The 24,319-nt window shown below is 50.2% G+C and overlaps 1 protein-coding gene across 1 annotated transcript in view; it reads right to left on the bottom strand.

The window, feature by feature from the left end:
- Positions 1 to 21,401, bottom strand: part of LOC140411483 (calcium and integrin-binding family member 4-like) — a 143,322-nt gene extending 121,921 nt beyond the window's left edge. The window contains exons 1-2 of the mRNA XM_072500575.1: positions 21,324 to 21,401; positions 21,179 to 21,213 (exon numbers count right to left, since the gene is read on the bottom strand). Of these exons, the coding sequence (XP_072356676.1) occupies positions 21,179 to 21,213; positions 21,324 to 21,401 (113 nt within the window). The remainder of the gene's footprint in view (positions 1 to 21,178; positions 21,214 to 21,323) is intronic.
- Between the last annotated feature and the right edge of the window lie 2,918 nt (positions 21,402 to 24,319).

The raw sequence follows: 24,319 nt of genomic DNA, 5'->3' as shown, positions 1-24,319 counted from the left end.
TCCAAGCATTTAAGGCTAGTTCTTTTAACGTTCCGTGTTCCGTCCCTACTTTTATTTGTTTTAAGCAGTGTCATTATCTGATACAGTCCCTTGATTTCTCTGCCTATCACTTTTCTTTTTCTCCTTTTTGTTTTTTTTCTTGTTCTTGATTCTATGCTCTGAATCCTTACGTAGGTTCTATATTGCCCCTTCTATATTAGTTTAAACTCTCCCCAACCACTCTAGCAAGTACATCAGTGCTGGTCCTGCCCAGGTGGGACCTATACAATCACGTTTGTATAGGTCCCACTTCTCCCAGAACTGGTGCCAATGCCCCAAGAATCTAAAACCTCTCCCTTACAGCATATCTTCAGCCACATATTGATCCGATACATCCTACTATTTCTACTTTGACTAGCACACGTCACTGGTAGTAATCTTGAGATCACTACTTTTGAGGTCCGACTTCTCAGCTTTCTTCCTAACTCCCTTTCTTCTGCTTTCAAGACCTCGTCCCTTTTTTAATCTATGTCGTTGGTGCCAATGTGCAACACGACCACTGGCTGTTCACCCTCCCCCTCCAGAATGTCCTGTAACCGCTCCGAGACATCCTTGACCCTCGCACCAGGGAGGCAAACATACCATCCTGGGGCGAAATTCTCCTGAAACGGCGCGATGTCCGCCGACTGGCGCCCAAATCGGCACCAATCAGACGGGCATCGCGCCGCCCCAAAGGTGCGGAATGCTCTGCATCTTTGGGGGCCAAGCCCCAACATTGAGGGGCTAGGCCGATGCCGGAGGGATTTCCGCACCGCCAGCTGGCGGAAATGGCGTTTGTTGCCCCGCCAGCTGGCGCGGAAATGCGGCGGCCGCTGACAGTTTCCCGGCGCATGCGCAGTGGGGAGAGTCACTTCCGCCTCCGCCATGGTGGAGGCCGTGGCGGAGGCGGAAGAGAAAGAGTGCCCCCACGGCACAGGCCCGCCCGCGGATCGGTGGGCCCCAATCGCGGGCCAGGCCACCGTGGGCACCCCCCGGGGTCAGATCGCCCCGCGCCCCCCCCAGGACCCCAGAGCCCGCCCACGCCGCCTGGTCCCGCCGGTAAATACCAGGTTTAATTTACGCTGGCGGGACAGGCAATTTCTGGGCGGGACTTCGGCCCATCCGGGCCGGAGAATTGAGCGGGGGGTCCCGCCAGCCGGCACGGCCCGATTCCCGCCCCATCTCCGGTACCGGAGACTTCGGCGTGGGCGGGGGCGGGATTCACGGCGGCCAACGGCCATTCTCCGATCCGGCGGGGGGTCGGAGAATGACGCCCCTGGAGTCTCATTTGCGGCCACAGAAACATCTATCTATTCCCCTGCCAATCAAATATCCTACAACTATTGCATTGTCACATTTTTTCTACCTCCCCTCTGCAGCAGAACCAACCGTGATGTAACGAATTTGGCTGCCACTGCTTTCCCTTGAGCAGTCATTCCCCTCAACAGTACCCAAAATGGTATATCTGTTTGCAGGGGAATGGCCACAGGAGATTCCTGCACTGCCTGCCTAGCTCTCTTGTTCTGCCTGGTGGTCACCCATTCTGTTCCTACCTGCAGAGTCTGAACCTGCAGTGTGACCACCTCTCTACACATGCTATCCACAATACTCTCTGTGGTAAACCACTGTTGCACCGATATTAGGTGATGTAAGGTAGGACCTGTACTACAGGTTCGCCGGTAGTCCCTGCCTGCTGGCTCCGCCCAGTAGGCGGAGTATAAATATGCGTGTCCTCCATTCAGCAGTCATTTTGCCAGCTGCTGTGGGAGGCCACACATCTTAGAGCAATAAAGCCTCAGTTGTATCCAACTCTAGTCTTTGTTCAATTGATCGTGCATCAATTTATTGCTATAAGATTTTCTAAAATATGGACCTTCGTATCAAGCCAGATCGCCTGCATCTGGATCCGCAATCAAGCGATGCCAAAAAGGACTTCAATCACTGGCTAGCTTGCTTCGAGGCGTACATCAACTCAGCAACCACCCCTGTTCCGGAGGCGCAGGACATACAGATCCTGTACTCAAGGTTGAGCTCCAACGTGTTTCCGCTGATCCAGGACGCCCCGAACTACGCCGACGCCATGGCGTTCTCAAAGAAAACTACGCACAGAAGACGAACACGCTCTTCGCCAGGCACGTACTCGCTACTCACTCTCAACTCCCTGGTGAGTCCATAGAAGACATCTGGCGGGCCCGAATCCCACTCGTCCGGGACTGTGACTGTCAGGCCGTTACAGCCGCTGAACATTCGAACCTCGAACTCCTTATGCGGGATGCGTTCGTTACGGGGATTGGGTCGGACCTCATACGCCAAAGACTGTTAGAAGGGGCCACGCTCAATCTAGCTGAGACAAAAAAGCTAGCGCTCTCTATGACGGTCACCTCGCGCAACAGTCAGGCCTACCCCCCCCCAAGCCATGCGGCCCACCCCTCCTACGCATCGTGGACCCCACAGACGGCCGCCCCAGCGGGGGCCTTATCCAGCCAGTATGCCTGCGCCACGCGCCAGCCCGTGCACCCCAGGGGACCCTGATGTTACCTCTGCGGCCAGCAGAAGCACCCTCGCCAACGCTGCCCGGCCCGCGCGGCCCTTTGCAAGGCTTGCGGCAAAAAGGGCACTTCGCCGCAGTCGTCGCTATCGCCCCACCCCCCTAGTCTACACACAATGGGCCCCGCCATCTTCATCTCCCCGGACCACGCGCTGCCAGTGGGCACCGCCATCTTCCCCCCCTCAGTCCACGTGCGGCCCATGGGCGCCGCCAACTTGTCCAACCCCCGCAACGTGCGGCGCATGGGTGCCGCCATTTTGTCCCCCGCAGGACCTTCAGGCACCGCCATCTTGTCTCCCCCACTGGGCATGGACACCGACAGCATTCCAGGACCTGGGCGCCCCAGGCTCCCCATCATCCAACGCCAGCGACGACCGACCATGACTCGCCTCAGTGACGATCGATCAGTCTCGTCCGTGCAACCTGGCCACCGCATCGACCAGCATGAAAATCAACGGCCACGTGACCTCTTGTCTGCTGGACTCCGGGAGCACCGAAAGCTTCATACACCCGGATACGGTAAGGCGCTGCACCCTCGCGATACACCCCGCCAACCAAAGAATCTCCCTGGCCTCCGGATCCCATTCCGTCACGATCCGGGCGTACTGTACGATCACACCCACGGTCCATGGCGTAGAATTCAGCGGCTTCCGCCTCTACGTCCTCCCGAACCTCTGCGCTGCTCTACTACTAGGCCTGGACTTCCAGTGCATTCTCCAGAGCCTATCCCTCAAATTTGGTGGGTCCCTACCACCCCTCACTGTGTGCGGCCTTGCGACCCTAAAGGTTGATCTGCCTTTTCTCTTTGCAAATCTAACCCCGGATTGCAAACCCATCGCCACCTGGAGCAGACGGTGCAGCACCCAGAACAGGACCTTCATCAGGTCCAAGGTCCAGCGGCTGCTTTGGGAAGGCATCATCGAGGCCAGCAACAGCCTCTGGAGAGTCTAAGTGGTAGTCGTTAAAACTGGGGAGAAAAATAGAATGGTCGTGGACTACAGCCAGACCATCAATAGGTACACGCAGCTCGACGCGTACCCCCACCCACGCATATCTGATATGGTCAATCAGATTGCACAGTACCGGGTCTTCTCAACGGCATACCTCAAATCCGACTACCACCAGCTCCCCATTCATAAATCGGACCGTCCATACACTGCTTTCGAGGCGGACGGTCATCTCTATCACTTCCTCAGGGTTCCCTTCGGCGTCACTAATGGGGTCTCGGTCTTCCAAAGGGAGATGGACTGAATAGTCGACCGGTACGGTTTGCGGGCCACCTTCCCGTACCTAGACAATGTCACCATCTGCGGCCATGACCAGCAGGACCACGATGCCAACCTTGCCAAATTTCTCCACGCTGCTACTCTCCTCAACCTCACCTAGAACAAGGAGAAGTGTGTGTTTAGCACGACCCACTTAGCCATACTTGGCTATGTGGTCCAGAACGGAGTTCTGGGACCCGATCCCAATCGCATGCGCCCCCTCATGGAGCCTCCCTTTCCCCACTGCCCCAAGGCCCTCAAACGCTGCCTGGGGTTCTTCTCATACAACGCCCAGTGGGTCCCAAACTATGCGGCCAAGGCCCGCCCACTCATACAGTCCCCACACTTACCCCTGGCGGCCGAGGCACAACAGGCCTTCGCCCATATCAGAGACGATATCGCCAAGGCTGTGATGCACGCAGAAGACGAGACACTGCCCTTTCAAGTAGAGAGCGACGCATCAGACGTCGCCCTAGCCGCCACCCTCAATCAGGCAGGCAGACCCGTGACATTCTTCTCCCGCACAAATCATGCCTCAGAAATTCGGCACTCATCTGTCGAAAAAGAGTCCCAAGCTATTGTTGAGGCTGTGCGGCATTGGAGGCATTACCTGGCTGGCAGGAGATTCACCCTCCTCACTGACCAACGGTCGGTAGCCTTCATGTTCAATAACACACAGCGGGGCAAGATCAAAAACGATAAAATCTTGAGGTGGAGGATCGAGCTCTCCACCTTTAATTACGAGATTTTGTATCGCCCCGGAAAACTCAACGAGCCCCCAGACGCCCTTCCCGAGGTACTTGTGCCAGCTCACAAGTAGACCGACTCCGGGCCCTGCACCACAGCCTTTGTCACCCGGGATTCACACGGTTGTACCATTTTGTCAAGGCTCGCAATCTGCCCTACTCCGTCGAGGAAGTACGGACAATCACCAGGGACTGCCAGGTCTGTGCAGAGTGCAAGCCACACTTCTACCGGCCGGACCGTGCACGCCTGGTGAAGGGCTAAAGGTAGACAAGTCTCCTGGCCCTGATGGGATGCATCCTAGAGTGTTAAAAGAGATGGCTAGGGAAATTGTAAACGCACTAGTGATAATTTATCAAAATTCACTAGACTCTGGTGCGGTCCCAGAGAATTGGAAAGTAGCAAACGTGACACCACTGTTTAAAAAAGGAGGTCGGCAGAAAGCGGGTAATTATAGGCCGGTAAGCTTAACTTCGGTTGTAGGGAAAATGCTGGAATCTATCATTAAGGAGGAAATAGCGGGGCACCTGGAGGGAAATTGTCCCATTGGGCAGACGCAGCATGGGTTCATAAAGGGTAGGTCGTGTCTGACTAATTTGGTAGAATTTTTTGAGGACGTTACCAGTGCAGAAGATAACGGGGAGCCAATGGATGTGGTATATCTGGATTTCCAGAAAGCTTTTGACAAGGTGCCACACAAAAGGTTGCTGCATAAACTAAAGATGCATGGCATTGAGGGTAAAGTGGTAGCATGGGTAGAGGATTGGTTAACTAACAGAAAGCAGAGAGTGGGGATAAATGGGTGTTTCTCTGGTTGGCAACCTGTAACTAGTGGGGTCCCTCAAGGATCAGTGTTGGGCCCGCAGTTGTTCACAATTTACATAGATGATTTGGAGTTGGGGACCAAGTGCAATGTGGCAAAGTTTGCAGACGACACTAAGATGAGTGGTAAAGCAAAAAGCGCAGAGGATACCGGAAGTCTGCAGAAGGATTTGGATAGGTTAGGTGAATGGGCTAGGGTCTGGCAGATGGAATTCAATGTTGCCAAGTGTGAGGCTATCCATTTTGGGAGGAATAACAGCAGAATGGATTATTATTTAAACGGTAAGATGTTAAAACATGCTGCTGTGCAGAGGGACCTGAGTGTGCTGGTGCACGAGTCGCAAAAAGTTGGTGTGCAGGTGCAACAGGTGATTAAGAAGGCTAATCGAGTTTTGTCTTTCATTGCTAGAGGGATGGAGTTCAAGACTAGGGAGGTTATGCTGCAATTGTATAAGGTGTTGGTGAGGCCACATCTGGAGTATTGTGTTCAGTTTTGGTCTCCTTACCTGAGAAAGGACATGTTGGCACTGGAGGGAGTGCAGAGGAGATTCACTAGGTTGATCCCAGAGTTGAGGGGATTAGATTATGACGAGGGGTTGAGTGGGACTGTACTCATTGGAGTTTAGAAGGATGTGGGGGGGATCTTATTGAGACATATAAAATTATGAAGGGAATAGATAGGATAGATGCGGGCAGGTTGTTTCCACTGGTCGGGGAAAGCAGAACTAGGGGGCACAGCCTCAAAATAAGGGGAAGTAGATGTAGGACCGAGTTTCGGAGGAACTTCTTCACCCAAAGGGTTGTGAATCTCTGGAATTCCTTGCCCAGTGAAGCAGTTGAGGCTCCTTCTTTAAATGTTTTTCAGAAAAAGATAGATACCTTTCTAAAGAATAAAGGGATTCGGGGATATGGTGTAAGGGCCGGAAAGTGGAGCTGAGTCCACAAAGATCAGCCATGATCTCATTGAATGGCGGAGCAGGCTCGAGGGGCCAGATGGCCTACTCGCGTTCCTAGTTCTTATGTTCTCCCTCTAATTTGCCTCCCTTCTGGCATTTTTCCTCTTTTTTCCCCTTTAAAACGTTTTAAAATCTTTTTTCTTTAAAAAAGAAAAGACCCCAAAAAGTTTTTGTCCCCCTTCCATAAAAAAAAAGTTTTTATGCTTGGGCAGGGCGAGGGGGGCAGGGCCGACTTCGGGGAAGTTCAATTTTTTTTTTAAACCTGAAAAAGACCGGGATTTCGCAGACCTGCTGGAGCCTCTTTAGTCGCCTTTTCATTTCTTTCCCCTTCTCTCTATCTCACTGGGTCGGTCAGGTCGGGCTGGGAGTCCTCCTTTGTTTCGCCGCTCGCCTCATGGTCGCTACCAAAAGAGGGGGGCCTCTTCATCGATCGCTCCGCTCCCGAGCGCTCAGTCCCCGACTTTGCTCCGGGCCGCCGCTCCTCTTATCTCGCTGTGCCGGGGGGGGGGGTCAGTCAGGCCAGTTTGCGCGCTTCGGCGTAAGTTCTCCCTGGGGAACGGGACGCGACTGTGTTCCCCCCTCAGGAGCTCTGCTGCCGCGACCATTCTATTCCCCCACCGGAAGTCGAATCACCTTGATTGTCTGAATTTGACATCCTCCCATTACCTTCTCATTTAAAAGTGGCCATATTTCATAGAATCCCTAAAGTGCAGAAGGAAGCCATTCAGCCCATTAAGCCTGCACCAACCGTTCAAAAGAACATGCTACCTAGGCCCAATCTCCAGCTTTATCCCCGTAACCCCACTCAACTTTAGTCACTTAGGAGCAATTTAGCATGGCCCATCCACCTAACCTGCACATCTTTGGACTGTGGGAGGAACACGGAGCACTTGGCAGTAACCCACGCAGGCAAAGGGAGAATGTGCAAACTCCACACAGACAATCACCTGAGCTTGGAATCAAACTCGGGTCCCTGCGCTGTGAGGCAGCAATGCAAACCACTGTGCCGCCCACATATGTATCTGCAACAAACAGAGAGAGAGAGAGCATATGAGGCTGGGAAACAGGACAAAGCCAGATGGCAGGTGAGAAGGAACACTGACAGCAGGAGGTTGCAACTGGAGATCCTGGAGGATGATACTCATATGGATTTAATAATAATTTAATAATCTTTATTGTCCCAAGTAGGCTTACATTGCAATGAAGTTACTGTGAAAAGCGCTTAGTCGCCACATTCCAGCGCCTGTTCGGGTACACAGAGAGAAAATTCAGAATGTCCAAATTACCTACCAGCACGTCTTTCGGGACTAGTAGGAGGAAACCGGAGCACCCGGTGGAAACCCACGCAGCCAAAGGGAGAACGTGCAGACAGTGATCCAGCCGGGAATCGAACCTGGGACTCTGGCGCTGTGAAGCCATAATGCTAACCACTGTGCTACCATGCTGGCCATTTGGGGGATTTGGGCGAATGACATGTAATCTTACCATTGCAGTTGGTCTGATAGTACCTGCTTTAAACTATCCCCCAAACAAAAATTCAATAGAAATAATAAGTCCCTTTTCAGTGCAAGAAATAAACTCATTTACAACACGATTGATCCAAGCTAGAAATTACAGCTGTTGAATTAAAGCAGATGAATATTTAACACCATTGTATGATATTATTTTGGAAGTCTTGTGGGACTGTGTCTGAACCAGAGTTTCCAGGTTCAAGTCCCACCCCAGGTCAAGGAAGGTGTTTTCGTAATGTGGCCAACAGGTTGAGTAACAACCTGGGAAATCCTTCAAACACATGTCAATGGCAGGCTGTACGAGTGGGACGCCTGGTCAGATAGGTTTGATGCGGAGTGGGGCCCCTCAAGTTAGCAACTGTTCCAGGAAAAGCTAGCTATGGAAACAGATGAAATTCTGCCTTGTATACCACTATGTGCAGGGAGCCAAACAAATAAAATTTTATATTTTTAACAGCAATATTAATCGATTTATTGGAGATTGATCAAGCTTCTTGTTAAAACAAGACAGTGGGATGTCATATGCATGCATATTGTATATTGCTTTGTATATTGTCATCAATTATCATTTCTAGCCTCATGTTTTAAAATTTTGAAACTGAAATTGCTGAAAATGTATTGACGAGCATCTAGGTTGTTTTGCACCCAACAAGCAGTTACTGAATACTGAATTACTAGGCCACAGTTAGAATAAGCTCCAAAATGATTGAAAATGCTGCAATTCAAACGAGTGCAGCTTTCGAACGGAGTGCATACCTGAGCGTTTGGTGAGTAGGGGAGTTTGGTGAGGAGGGAAAGGATGTATTCCTTTCCTTTTGGTTTTTGTAGTAGGAATTGGTTCTTAGGTTACTAAAGGGAAATGAGCTAGCTATTTGGTCTGTATCTGGTAAGTGGTTAAGATCCATTCCAGTCCGGAGGTTTAAAATAGTAGAGAAACTGGTGCTAAAGCTGATAAGATATATAGCTGGATACATTTCATTGGGAGGCAGTCATGCCACTTAGGATAGGGTTTTCTGATTTGGGCAGTGGTTATGGACTGGAGGGAGTGAGCACAAGTGAGGCAGGCAAGCTGACCTAGAGGACAGGAATGTCGGAGCCTCAGCCTTTGCAATTGTCCAAGAGATTTGAGGTTCTCTCAGCTTTTATCTACAAAAGCCAAATGTTCAACCTGCATCCATTTTGTGTGAGGAATTAAATATTCATCATGTAGATTAGCTGCACTCCAAAGTTGATTTGTGGGGATCATTCTTTCAAATTATGCAAAAGAATCGCCAATTTTTAATGGCTATAATAAAGTGTGCACAATCAAGCAGCTTGGATATTTCTTTGGTGAAGGTGTTCTTCATTGTTGCACTTCATCCACAACCAAGTACCATCAAACATGCTTCAAAATACAATTTGCATTTTTCTGCAACCATTCCTCCTACTATACAAGTGCAAATAGATTTCCTTTAAAAGCAGTTGCAATCTTTCCAGCTGCATGCTCTTCACTTCCTTTCTCTGCAGCTGACAGTGATCTCTGTCGACACACCCAATGTAGGCCAGAAATCTATCTACTAGGACAAAATCAACTAATTCTGCAAGACTGACCAGGTCTGTTAGTGCCAACATTACACTCAGTGCTTAGAGGTCCCATCACATTAGTACCAAATTTGGAAAATTTACAATTTTCATTTTCATGTAAACAAGAGAAATATGAATTAAATAATTAATTAATTTAATTAATTCAAGTTCTGAACATTATGTAATTTGCGATTTTTGACTGCTATCAATTACACAACGCAGGCACAGATTGAGCTGAAAGGTACGTCCATTGAAACATGCATCTCCTGTTTTCCAGTATTCCGGCAAAACCTTACCTTGTGAAGAGTGATCGTACAATGATAAACTGTGCTACAAATTATATTTTGGTTCGCTTACTCTTGTGATTGATCAATCACTCATTACTTTAGGCTGATTCTTACACATTAACTGCAATAACACATCTGAGATTTGAGCCACTGGGGGGCGGACAAGGCTTGGTCTGGTGAAATAAAGCAAGAATGATGGAGATCGAAAAGCAGTTATTGATAGACACCAATAACAAACAGTTTAAAAATAGATTTTGCAGGGATTAACAAATATGGGCTACAGACAGGAGGTATATTGAAGCAAACATTGTGATGAATCGTATGTTGATAAAAAAGCAAGAAGGCTTAAGAGAAATATATGAAACCATTCTTAAAACACTGAAATGTTTGACTATTTCTTATATTAAAAGGAAAATAAATTAACTTATTTTAAAATTATTTATAGCATGGTAAACTGCAGACTATAATGGCACCAACATTTATTGGACACCTGGGCTGGGATTCTCACCCCCCCCCGCCGGGTCGGAGAATCCCGGGGGGGGGGGGGGGGTGTGAGGTGGGAATCCCACCCCGCCGCCGGCTGCCCTATTCTCTGGCGCCATTTTCAGAATGGCGGCAGGATTCCTGCTACGCCGGTCGGGGGCCGTTGGTAGCGACCCCCCCCCCACGCCGGCAATTCTCCGGGCCCCGATGGGCCGTCCAGTTTTGGCCAGTCCCGCCGGCGTGAATTACTCACCTCACGCACGCGGGACCTGGCAGGTGAGTATGCAGGGGCAGTCTTCGGGGTGGCGCGGGGGGATCCGACCCCGGGGGGTAGGGGGGCTCCACGGTGGCCTGGCCCACAATCGGGGCCTACCGATCTGTGGGTGGGTTTGTTCCGTGGGGGGACTTCTTTCCTCCGCGCCGGGCCCCTGTAGGGCTTCGCCATATTGCCCGGGGGCCAGCGCGGAGAAGAGAACCAACCGCGCATGCGCGGAAATACGCCGGCCAGTCTGTGCATGCACGAGATCACGTCGGCCCTTTGGCGCCGACTGGAGCGGCGCTAACCCCTCTGGCATCCATCTAGCCCCCGAAAGTTTGGAGAATTCCTTACTTTCCTCAGAAGGGAGCATCCCGGCCCTGTTCTAACGGTCAGAATGCAGTGGAAAACTGCAGTTTCCGAGACTTTTTGGCTGGCCATGTAAACAGAACTAAATATTTCTCTTTACAAGATGAATGGAATATGGATTCTCTACAACAAAAAATCCCAGTTTCTGGCTCAGTTAAGGCTTAGCATTGACTGAAGGCCAGTGGTCTAAAGTAAGATGAGATCTGGGTCAAACAGAACAGGCGAATTACCTCCTTCTGTGTTGTAACCATTCCAGGATAATGGCCTGGAAATGGGAAATGGGTTGCAGTGGATCCCACTGAGGAAATAGGATCTTAGGAACATAGTAATTAGGAGCAGAAGAATGCAACTCAGTCCTTCGAGCCTGCTCCGCCATTCAAGCAGATCCAGGCCATGGGAAACCTGGATCATTCTCTGTCACCTGTGCTTTGACTGAAATGATGTGCCAGACATTTCATTGCTGAGTGCAATGGTTATTTGTGATAATCATATGCCAATGCATAAATGCACATGCGCATCGCCTTTGTCCACTGTAAATATATAATCTAGAGACCACTGCCTGCACTCATGAATTCTCCCAATTCCCATTCAAAATATCTCATTAAAACTACACCCAAACCTTGGAAATAACAATGTCTGCATGTACAATACTTTAGTGAAATCATATAACTGCAATGAAAATCTATACTGTAGGGCAGGTTTTTACCCAGCGTGTTTCTGGCAGAAAATAACACCCCAGCCCCCACTAGGTTTTCCATTGGATATCTTTGACCTTCAGGTCTCACTTAAATGCCGCCAGTTCACTTCTTGCTTAGAATGGGCATGAGGAGGCTGCAGAGTGGCTGCTGGCAGGGAAAGATTGGGTGGTCTTAAACAACCCACCAGCTTTGCGATAAGTGGTGGGGAAGGAGTTTGCATACATTTTTGAGGGTCCTTTTTGCTTTCAGTGGAAGATTCATTCACCTTTAAAACCCAAAAGAATTACACAGGAAATGGGAACTGAGAGGGTAAAGAAAGCGGCTCATTTTGAACTACTCACCTCTCCATATCTGCCCAGCAGGTCGGGTTAAAATTTACCCATCTCTGTATGCACTTACTGTTTCTTACCACTGTCCATTGGCACCAATGTGAGGTTTACATTCTTTATCCTGGCTTCATGCTTCTCCTAATTTTTAGTTGAGGCCCAAATGTCAGTACATGACTACATCAAATGTCTGGCTTTTGTATTAGTACAGGAGCTTCATGGCAGCTAAATCCCCAAAATGGACATTCTGCTGACTATACTTGTTAATTGGTTATACAGGCAAACTGGCTCTATGCCCTTTCAGGCACCCAGGGTTTTTGAGGTGGCTGGCTGGTATGGATGTGTCCATGTAATGCCATCCTGAGGAGCAGCATTCCCATTTCCGAACACTGCCTTGGAATGGCAACTAATCTGTGTAGCGCACAATGACTTACGAGAGAGACGAGTAGAGATGAAGTCGATGAGACTTTATTAAGCGAGACTTGTCCCCAGCAGTTCAGCAACAGAATGGAGCGGCGGGGAGAAGCTCGGGTTCTTATACTCTGCCTTCAGGGCGGAGCCAGAAGTCAACAGCCAACCAGGACCCGGGATCTGTCAGCCAATAGCATCACGACTTCACAGTCCCACATGACCCCGAATACATACTACCACATTCACCCCTTGTTAAAAAATGAACCCGGCGGGGTGGTGGTTCGCATGGTGGTAGGGGTTTACAAGGCTGGTCCTGGGAGGAACATTTCGGGCATGTCATTACAGTTTTAGCCCTACACTGGGCTATGTACAAGGTTTGTGAAACTATTTACAATATTAGTAAGAGAAAACATTTTTGTTACAGTCCAACAACATTCTTGGTGTCACGCCGATGCCACGAGTCGAGCGGGCGGTCTGGTCTTCCCCGTCGATCGCCTCAGCCCCGGTGGTGGTGCAGGTGCTTGTTCCGGCGTTGTCGTCTCCGGGAGCGTTTCGGTGTTTGTTCCTGTTTCACTCCTGGGCGGACACGGGAGGAGGACCGATCCTCTCGGGAAGGGGGCGGTCGCGGGGTGCGCCGGTGGCAGGGAGGGGATGATCGGTGTCGGGGGGGTGTGCGTGTTGCCGGCGGGCGCCAGGTCTCGCAGGGAGACCGTGTCCTGTCGGCCGTCGGGGTACGCCACGTAGGCGTACTGCGGGTTCGCGTGGAGGAGGTGAACCCTCTCGACCAACGAGTCCGACTTGTGCGCCCGCACATGTTTCCGGAGCAAGATGGGTCCTGGGGCCGCCAGCCAGGTCGGCAGCGACGTTCCGGTGGAGGACTTCCTGGGGAAGACAAGGAGGCGCTCATGAGGCGTTTGGTTAGTGGTGGTACACAGCAGCGACCGGATGGAGTGGAGAGCGTCCGGGAGGACCTCCTGCCACCGGGAAACTGGGAGATCACTGGACCGTAGGGCCAGTAGGACGGTCTTCCAGACCGTGCCGTTCTCCCTCTCTACTTGCCCGTTCCCCCGGGGGTTGTAGCTGGTTGTCGTGCTCGAGGCTATGCCCTTGCTGAGCAGGAACTGGCGCAGCTCGTCACTCATGAAGGAGGACCCCCTGTCGCTATGGATATATGCGGGGCAACCGAACAGTGTGAATATGGTACCAAGGGCTATAATGACTGTGGCCGCTGTCACGTCGGGGCAGGGGATGGCAAAGGGGAAACGGGAGTACTCGTCCACCACGTTCAGGAAGTATGTGTTGCGGTCGGTGGAGGGGAGGGGCCCTTTGAAATCCAGACTGAGGCGTTCAAAGGGGCGGGAAGCCTTGATCAGGTGCACTCTATCCGGCCTGAAAAAGTGCGGTTTGCACTCCGCGCAGATGTGGCAGTTCCTGGTGACTGTACGGACCTCCTCCACAGAGTAGGGGAGGTTGCGGGACTTTATAAAATGGTAGAACCGAGTGACCCCCAGGTGGCAGAGGTCCTCGTGGAGGGCTTGGAGATGGTCTATTTGTGCTTTGGCACATGTGCCGCGGGATAGGGCATCGGACGGCTCGTTCAGCTTTCCGGGACGGTACAAGATCTCGTAGTTAAAGGTGGAGAGCTCGATCCTCCACCTTAAGATCTTGTCATTTTTAATTTTGCCCCGCTGTGCATTATCGAACATGAAGGCTACCGACCGTTGGTCGGTGAGGAGAGTGAATCTCCTGCCGGCCAGGTAATGCCTCCAATGTCGCACAGCTTCCACTATGGCTTGGGCTTCCGTTTCCACTGAGGAGTGGCGGATTTCTGAGGCTTGGAGGGTTCGGGAGAAAAAGGCCACGGGTCTGCCCGCTTGGTTAAGGGTGGCTGCCAGAGCTACGTCGGAGGTGTCGCTCTCGACCTGGAAGGGGAGGGACTCGTCGATGGCGCGCATCGTGGCCTTTGCGATATCCGCTTTGATGCGGCTGAAGGCCTGGCGAGCCTCTGTCGACAGGGGGAAGGTAGTGGTCTGTATTAGTGGGCGGGCCTTGTCTGCATACTGGGGGACCCACTGGGCGTAATATGAAAAGAACCGCAGGCAACGTTTCAGGGCTTTGGAGCAGTGGGGGAGGGGAAATTCCATGAGGGGGCGCATGCGTTCGGGGTCGGGGCCTATTATCCCATTGCGCACTACGTATCCCAGGATGGCCAGCCGGTTTGTGCTAAAAATGCAATTTTCCTCGTTGTATGTGAGGTTCAAGGCGTTAGCGGTCTGGAGGAATTTTTGGAGGTTGGCGTCGTGGTCCTGCTGATCGTGGCCGCAGATGGTTACGTTGTCGAGATACGGGAACGTGGCCTGCAACCCGTGCTGGTCAACCATTCGGTCCATCTCCCGATGGAAGACCGAGACCCCGTTCGTGACACCAAATGGGACCCTTAGGAAGTGGTATAGACGCCCGTCTGCCTCGAAGGCTGTGTACTTGCGGTCACCTGGGCGGATGGGGAGCTGGTGGTAGGCGGACTTGAGGTCCACGGTGGAGAAAACCTTATACTGGGCAATCCGATTTACCATGTCGGATATGCGGGGGAGAGGGTACGCATCTAGCTGTGTGTACCTGTTGGTGGTCTGGCTATAGTCTATGACCATCCTTTGCTTTTCCCCGGTCTTTACTACTACCACCTGGGCTCTCCAGGGACTATTGCTGGCCTGGATTATGCCTTCCTTCAGCAACCGCTGGACTTCAGACCGAATAAATATCCGGTCCTGGGCGCTGTACCGTCTGCTCCTAGTGGCGACGGGTTTGCAATCCGGGGTGAGGTTTGCAAACAAGGACGGCGGTTCAACCTTGAGAGTTGCGAGGCCGCAGATAGTGAGTGGGGGTATTGGGCCGCCAAATTGAAATGTTAGGCTCTGCAGGTTACACTGGAAATCTAATCCCAGTAATGTTGGTGCGCAGAGTTGGGGGAGGACGTAGAGCCTATAGTTCTTAAACTCCCTCCCTTGCACAGTTAGGTTCGCGATGCAGAACCCTTTGATCTCTACGGAGTGGGATCCTGCAGCTAGGGAAACGTTTTGCGTACTTGGATGGATGGTCAGAAAACAGCGTCTTACCGTGTCGGGGTGAATGAAACTTTCGGTGCTCCCGGAGTCGATCAGGCATGATGTCTCGTGTCCGTTGATCAGCAACGTTGTTGTCGTCGTCTGGAACGTCCGGGGCCGTGATTGATCCAGCGTCACCGAAGCCAGTCGTGGTCGTAGTGTCTCGGCGTCTTCTTCGGACCCCGTGGAGCCGTCGATGCTGGGGTCCTTTGTTGTCATCCAAGATGGCGGCGTCCATGAATCGCACGCGGCCGGGGGTGGACAAAATGGCCGCCCCCATGGATCGCACGTGGTCGGGGGTGGACAAAATGGCCGCCCCCATGAATCGCACGTGGCTGGGGAGTCACAAGATGGTGGCGCCCATCCTCCCCTCGTGGTGGCCAGGACCCAAAATGGCGGCGCCCGGGGGTCGCACATGGGGCGCTGGGGGGGTTAGGGAGCGTTTGGGATGCGCTGGGCTCGTTCTTCTCCGGGGATTGCGGCGACTCCCCGGGACCGGCACACAGCCGCGTAATGGCCCTTCTTGCCGCAGCTTTTGCAAATAGCTGCGCGGGCCGGGCAGCGCTGCCGGGGGTGTTTCGCTTGCCCGCAGAAATAGCAGCGGGCCCCTCCGGGATGATCTGGCGCTTTAACCGCGCAAGCCTTGAGGGAGGGGGGGGGGTTTTGTCGTGACGGGTGTCCACGGAGCCCAAGGGGCTGCCGCGCGGTCGGGGCCGTAGGCGCGGGCGTATTGCGAGGCCACATCTAGGGAAGCTGCAATGGCCCATGCCTCTGAGAGTCCTAGCGACTCTTTTTCTAAAAGTCTTTGGCGGATTTGGGGAGAGTTCATCCCTGCCACATATGCATCGCGAATTAGCATGTCCGTGTGTTCAATCGCGTTCACCGGCGGGCAGCTGCAGCCCCGTCCCAAAATTAGCAGCGCGGCATAGAATTCCTCTAACGATTCTCCGGGACTTTGCCGTCTCGTTGCGAGTTGGTAGCGTGCGTAGACCTGGTTCACGGGGCGAACGTAGATGCTCTTCAGTGCTGCGAGCGCCGTCGGGAAATCTTCTGCGTCTTCTATGAGAGGGTAAATTTCCGGGCTTACCCTCGAATGCAGGATCTGCATTTTCTGGTCTTCTGTGATGTGGCCGGGGGCCGTTCGGAGGTAGCCTTCAAAACAAGCTTGCCAGCGTTTAAAAACTGCTGCCGAGTTCGCTGCGTAGGGGCTGATCCGCAGGCATTCCGGGGCGATCCGGAGCTCCATAGGCTTTTAAGCTCGCTTAATAAATTGTTGCGCACAATGACTTACGAGAGAGACGAGTAGAGATGAAGTCGATGAGGCTTTATTAAGCGAGACTTGTCCCCAGCAGTTCAGCAACAGAATGGAGCGGCGGGGAGAAGCTCGGGTTCTTATACTCCGCCTTCAGGGCGGAGCCAGGAGTCAACAGCCAACCAGGACCCGGGATCTGTCAGCCAATAGCATCACGGCTTCACAGTCCCACATGACCCCTAATACATACTACCACAATCTGTAAGCAAGCTCTTAACTACTCAGTCAAGGGACTGCTGCTGCGATCTACCAGATGGTTAAATGTACTGCAAGAGTAGTAAAGACATCCAGATGATTATTGCATGTGTAGATAATGAACTTCTCCACTTGACTTAGCATTTGTAGCACACTGCCTGATATAGCCCTCAGCTGAGGATCAAAAAGCATCCTTCTTACACAAGTAGTATCCACATGATTTGGAACTCCAGGCTTTTCACCCAAGGGGCAATATATCCTCAAGTTCAACTCCCAAATGCTCCTGCTCACTAGTGCATTGTATTTACCAAGTGCACTCTTGCTTATTTCACGCAAGTTGCACTGGAGTTGACATCTCTGAGTTGGACTTTGAGTGATACAGAGTGATAGCTGACGGTCAGATATAATGAGTATTTTTTTTCCCGAGGGTACATCTAGAGGAAGAAAAAGAGATGGAAGGTGTAATGAGAAGTTCCGTTCATAGGCCTTGATTTTAAACCCCAGCAGCCCACCACATCCACTCCACCCAGCTACCCTCTCACAGACAAGAAATTATCAGACAATGAGGTTATGATATATTTAATAGATTTCCTCATCCATAAATATATTGTAAACTTATAATGTACAGCTCAATGCCTTTTATATTTACAGGCAGAATTTTGTGGCATAATCTATAGGGCGGGATTCTCCCAACGGGAAGTCTAAGTGCCAACGCCGGAGTAAAAACCGGACCCCTATTCTGCGGCCTCCGTTGGGCTGGCAGGGGCGTGGCGCAATTTGCGGGGGCGGGGCCTCGGAGACCCGGCGCCGCGTAAAAGACGCGGCACCTTGGGTCGCGCGCATGCGCAGTTGGGGCAGCTCAATCCTGCGCATGTGCAGCCGCTGCGGTAAGTAGTCCCGGGGGGGGGGGGGGAGAAGAGGCCGGCCCGCGGATCGGTGGGCCCCGATCGTGGGCCAGACCCCATCGGAGGCCCTCCCTGGTGAAGAAGCCCCCCTCCCCCCCCCCACAGGCCGCCCCCCCAGCGTTCCGGGGTGGACGGCGCCGGCTTGAACCTGTCGTGTTGTAGCGGCCGCTCAGCCCATCCGGGCCGGAGAATCGCCGCTCGCCATTTGCGCTGATTCTCCGAGCGTCCCGGCGCAAATCGTGCGCCGCTGGTTTCGGGGGTGGGGGAGAATCGCGTACGGGGGTCGGGGCGCAATTCGTGCAGCGCCCAGGCGATTCTCCCACCCGTCGTGGGGGGTGGGGGGGAGAGAATCCTGCCCATAATCTTTATTAGTTTCACAAGTAGGCTTACATTATCACTGCAATAAAGTTACTGTGTACAGCCCCTAGTCGCCACACTCCAGCACCTGTTCGGGTACACAGAGGGAGAATTCAGAATGTTCAATTCACCTAACAAGCACGTCTTTCGGGACTTGTGGGAGGAAACCGGAGCACCCGGAGGAAACCCAAGCAGATAGGGGAAGAACATGCAGACTCCGCAGACAGTGACCCAAGCCGGGAATCAAACCCGTATCCCTGGCACTGTGAAGCAACAGTGCCAATCACTGTGTTACCGTGCTGCCCATACATGCTTCAACCATTTACTGTGTACAAATTTGAAAGCATGGTACCATACATTGTTTAGTAGAGCAGCGGAGTCACCTGAATTCCCCCAAAACTGCCAGCAACAACAGTATTATTATTTTAAGAGTTACATAACTTCTCAATCCCATCACAACATGCATTTATTTGGAACTTGTAATACTGGAAAGAGTCCCAAAGTGCCTCTAGGGTATAAGGAAAATAATTGACACCAAGCTCAAAGAATGGTATCACATGTGCACTGGTGGGTTTTAAGATGGGTGTAAAAGGAAGTTGGAAGATGTAAAGAAGGAATTCCAGAAGACGGGGCCAATGATGGTATGAAAGAATATGTGGGATGCAGAGGAGGCTGAAGTTCAGAATTTACATAGAATTTACAGTGCAGTGCAGAAGGAGGCCATTCGGCCCATCGAGTCTGCACCGGCTCTTGGAAAGAGCACCCTACCCAAGGTCAACACCGCCACCCTATCCCCATAACCCAGTAACCCCACCCAACACTAAGGGCAATTTTTGGACACTAAGGGCAATTTATCATGGCCAATCCACCTAACCTGCACATCTTTGGACTGTGAGAGGAAACCGGAGCACCCGGAGGAAACCCACGCACACACGGGGAGGATGTGCAGACTCCGCACAGACAGTGACCCAAGCTGGAATCGAACCTGGGACCCTGGAGCTGTGAAGCAATTGTGCTATCCACAAGGCTACCGTGCTGCCCTGGGGCTGGGGAGTCTTTGCAGTTTTGGTGGCTGTAGTAGAGGGATTTAATCAAAGGGATGAGAATTTTAATTTTGATATTTGGAGGTTAAGGAAGAGGCCAGTGGGGACAAATGATATAGGTTATGGGCAACATAGTTTTGAATGAACTAAAGTTTACACAAAGTAAGAGGCTGGCTCAGAGGGTATTAGAGTAATGCGATGTGGAAGTGACAAAGATATTTGCATAAAGATTTCAATAGAAGATGGTCTGAAGTAGGGGTAAAGGCATGCAATGTTATGGAGGTGGAACGAAGGTCAAAAGTGGATGCAACACGTACAAAAGATCCAGATTCTTGGTCTGGTTTTTTTCTGTTTCTGTTTTTTATAATCATGCTTCTTTAATGTACAATTTAATTTGCAATGTTTGCTTTCTCTTTACAGATGCCATGAACTAATGTCTATTCCATTGAATTTTTCTCAATGTCCCAATTTTTGTGAAATAGTTTTGCTATCATGCCCAGTTTTCCATTTGTTATTTACTTTGGTTCTATTATTTTTAATAATCCCATCCATTTTATTTCAATGTTCTTTTAATTTTGCCATATTTTTTCTTTTCTTTAATAGAATTTCTACAAACAAAAAATGGATGGCAAATCAGACAAAAGATTAAGCTACATAGGCCCTGATCTACCAGTCTCCAGTTCATTCGAGACTGGACTTATCATGGATGATATGACCCCTTGGAAATTCCATTGCACTGACTCAGTGGGAGCTGTCTGGGAATCTAAACCTCGGATGGGCAATTCCCCTGCCTCCCGGGACCCTCCAAAAAAAGTCTCCTACTCTGAATTAGAGTCAAAGACGTTGGACAGTGGCTTCTTAATTACACAGGAAATGTAAACAGACAGTCTCAATCCTGGGTAACTACAACCGAACAGCACCCCCCACCCACCCAACAATCATCCACACAGAATCCTTGATATCTCCTCCAACAACCGACTGACCATCCACCCGATCCCTGACAATTCCTCCAAGACCCAATTCCTTCTTGATCTGATCCGATCCTACAACCCGAATCCGTCCCCGCCTCCTTCCCGACCTAACCTCACTAGCTCCTCAACCCACCTCCCCTCTCTGCCTCCTGATACCCTATCCACCTGCCACCTTAGCACCTCATCCACTTTCCACTCTACTTACCACCACACCTTACTAACCTGCCACATTTTCCAACTGCCACCCTGTCATCCCTACTCCCCTACCCACTTACGATCCCACACAGCTGTCCCCTGCCAACCTACCCACCCTATCATACTACTAAGCTTCCATCCTGTCAACCTACCATCTCATCTCACCCATCCTACCCCTTTACCTTCTTTCTGTAGCTTTCAAAGAAGCCTTCGAAGCATTTAAATTACTTACCAGAATACAGCAGCCAGTGCCATGAAAAGAAGCCTTCTTTTTGATGTTGTTTCTGAGATTTCCTGAACTGACTGAGTTCTGCAGGATTGTCCATTGGAAGATTACTCAGGAAAATCAGAGTCGGAAATAGGTGTTCTGATCCTGATTGGAATATTTGGGCCAATGATCTGGGTAATTTAATTGGGAGTTTTCTTTCATACTGTTCCTATAACATCATGGCGGAGATAGGTTGACAAAAAAAACAACGCAGTTGACCTCCAACGGAGTCACCTTGTTTTCTCCATAAGACATTAGATGTGAAATTAGTTCATATATCGAAAAACACAGTAAAATAATATTATTTTTCCAGATTACAAAATTCACGACATAGAGAATTGATATTGACATATAGTTGTGAATGGCTGAAGTGATAACTATATAATTTATACAAAAGTTCATGAGCTCAAATTCTAGAAATTGACACCACACTGGTGAATGTGTACTAACTTATCATCTGGAGGTATCCTTAATCACATTTCCCGACTGGTATGGAACCATAAAAAGTACAGCACAGAAGAATGAGCATATACAACACAAAATACAAAGCAGCTTTATAAATTAATTTTCTTACTGTTGAATTTCTATTGTTGTCAAAAACGTTAGTGCCTGCGGAAACATGAAAACAATGATTAACACACAGCATTTTTCTTCAAGGCATTATCAGGTATCAGCGGCTTGAAGAACATTCTAGGCCAATAATACTAATGCGCTGGTACAAAACAGGTAGTCAATCTTGGTGTATCTGGCATGTAGGCATCTGTCCTGTTCCATGTCCGATGTGACTTGTCTATCATACCTACTGAAGTGGCATAGCAAGGCCCTGAAGTTGTTTAAATAAGATAGTCTCACCATGAGTGCAGTTGACCTTCAATAGAGTCTCTTGCTTTACCCCATGAGATGTGAAACTGATGGGAAGAGAATATTTCTCTTGGGTATTCCTCTCAACATGAAATCCATACTTCATACATCTGCATTTTGCAGATTTTCAAAAGCCAATTCTGGTGTGAAGATCACTGCCAGGGAAAATAGTGTTACACCATATGCAGCCAGCAGCTATTCATCAGCTGCTGGTGTCCAATATTCCAACGCCAATCACAAGTAACTCAAGATCAAATTACATGAATGAACTGATCTACATTATAGGGTGGTGGCGATGGTGTTCCCATGCATCTGTTGTGGGTGGTAGAGGTTGCATCAAGTGTCTTAACTGCCTCCTCTTTCAGCATGATCTGGGCAGTACCACCTTGATAAGGACAAATGGAAAGTACTCTTTTTTTGTGCAAAGGTGTCTGTACACCAACAGTTTCAGTGATTGGCTACAGTAAAGTTGAACTCAAGGCTGCGTGCTTGACATGAAGTAACAATGAGTAAAAGTGGGTGAGAAACACTTGTGGGCTGTACAGTTGGCCATTTACTCTTTTAAATTAACTTTTACGGGATGTGGGTTTCGCTGGTAAGGCCAGCATTTGTTGCCCATCCCTAACTGCCCTTCAGAAGGTGGTGGTGAGCTGCGTTCATGAACTGCTGCAGTTCATTTGGTGTAGAGACACCCACTCTGCTATGAGGGAAGGAGTTCCAGGATTTTGACTTGTGCCCTGTAGATAGTGGACAGGCTTTGGCGAGTCAGGAGATGAGTTACTCGCCACAGGGTTACCATTGATCAGAAACTGAATTGGACTAGCCACATTACGTGGCTACCAGGGCAGGTCAAAACAGCTTCTTCCCCGCTGTTATCAGACTCCTAAACCACCCTCTTACGTACTGACCTGATTAATGCTAAACTCCTGTGTGCTTCACCCGATCCAGTATCTATGTATTTACATTGTGTACCTGGTGTTGCCTATTATGTGTTTATTATTATGCTTACTTCTGTCGTGGGTAAGTTGTTAGAAGGTATTCTGAGGGACAGGATCTACAGGCATTTAGACAGGCAAGAGCGAATTAGGGAAAGTCAGCATGGCTTTGTAAGGGGAAAGTCATGTCTCAAGAATTTGACTGAGTTTTTTGAAAGGGTAACCATGAAGGTAGATGAGAGCAGTGCGGTCAACGTTGCTATGAGGAGCGGTTGAATAAACTCGGTTTGTTCTCACTGGAACGACGGAGGTTGAGGTGCGACCTGATAGAGGTCTACAAGATTATGAGGGGCAGAGACAGAGTGGATAGTCAGAGACTTTTTCCCAGGGTAGAGGGGTCAATTACTAGGGGGCATAGGTTTAAGGTGCAAGGGGCAAGGTTTAGAGGAGATGTACGAGGCAAGTTTTTTTACACAGAGGGTAGTGGGTGCCTTGAACCTGTTGCCGGAGGAGGTGGTGGAAGCAGGGACGATCGTGACGTTTAAGGGGCATCTAGACAAATACATGAATAGGATGGGAATAGAGGAATACGGACCCCGGAAGTGTAGAAGATTCTAGTTTAGACGGGCAGCATGGTCGGCGCAGGCTTGGTGGGCCAAAGGGCCTGTTCCTGTGCCGTACCTTTCTTTGTTCTTTGTTGTCTACATGAACTTTAGCAAGGCCTTTGACAAGGTGCCGCATGGTAGGTTGTTGCAAAAGGTTAAATCTCACAGAATCCAGGATGAGGTAGCCAATTGGATACAAAATTGGCTTGGCGACCGAAGCCAAAGGGTGGTTGTGGAGGGTTGTTTTTCAAACTGGAGGCCTGTGACCAGCGATGTGCCTCAGGGATTAGTGCTGGATCCACTGTTATTTGTGATATATATTAATGATTTGGATGAGAATGTGGGAGGCATAGTTAGTAATGTGACAACAAGATTGCTGGCACAATGGATAGTGAAGAAGATTATATAAGATTGCAACAGGATCTTGATCAATTGGGCCAGTGGGCCGATGAATGGCAGATGGAGTTTAATTTGGATAAATGTGAGGTGATGCATTTTGGTAGATTAAACCAGGGCAGGGCAGTTAATGGTCGGGAGTTGGGGACAGTTACAGACCATAGAGATCTTGGAATACAGATTCATAGCTCCTTGAAGGTGGAGTCACGGGTGGACAGGGTGGTGAAGAAGGCATTCAGCATGCTGGGTTTGATTGGTCAGAATACTGAATACATGAGTTGGGGCATCTTGTTGAAGTTGTACAAGACATTGGTAAGACCACACATGGAATACTGTCTTCAGTTCTGGTCACCCTAGTACAGGAAGTATACTGTTAAACTAGAACGAGTGCAGGAGATATTTACGAGGGTAGTACCAGGACTTGTTGGTCTGAGTTATAAGGAGAGGCTGGATAGGCTGGGACCTTTTTTCCCTGGAGCGTAGGAGGCTTAGGGGTGATCATAGATTATCATAGAATTTACAGTGCAGAAGGAGGCCATTTGGCCCATCGAGTCTGCACCGGCTCTTGGAAAGAGCACCCTACGCAAGGTCAACACCTCCACCCTATCCCCATAACCCAGTAACCCCACCCAACACTAAGGGCAATTTTGGACACTAAGGGCAATTTATCATGGCCAATCCACCTAACCTGCACATCTTTGGACTGTGGGAGGAAACCAGAGCACCCGGAGGAAACCCACGCACACACGGGGAGGATGTGCAGACTCTGCACAGACAGTGACCCAAGCCGGATTCGAATCATATAGAGGTCTATAAAATAATGAGGAGCATTGATAAGGTAGATAGTCGACATCTTTTCCCAAAGGTAGCAAAGTCTACAACTAGAGGGCATAGGTTTAAAGTGAGAGGAGGGAGATT

This window comes from Scyliorhinus torazame, chromosome 4, assembly GCF_047496885.1.
Source record: "Scyliorhinus torazame isolate Kashiwa2021f chromosome 4, sScyTor2.1, whole genome shotgun sequence".
Lineage (NCBI taxonomy): Eukaryota > Metazoa > Chordata > Chondrichthyes > Carcharhiniformes > Scyliorhinidae > Scyliorhinus > Scyliorhinus torazame.
Note: the sequence above shows the minus strand (reverse complement) of the source record. Positions and strands in the feature narration are given on the sequence as shown.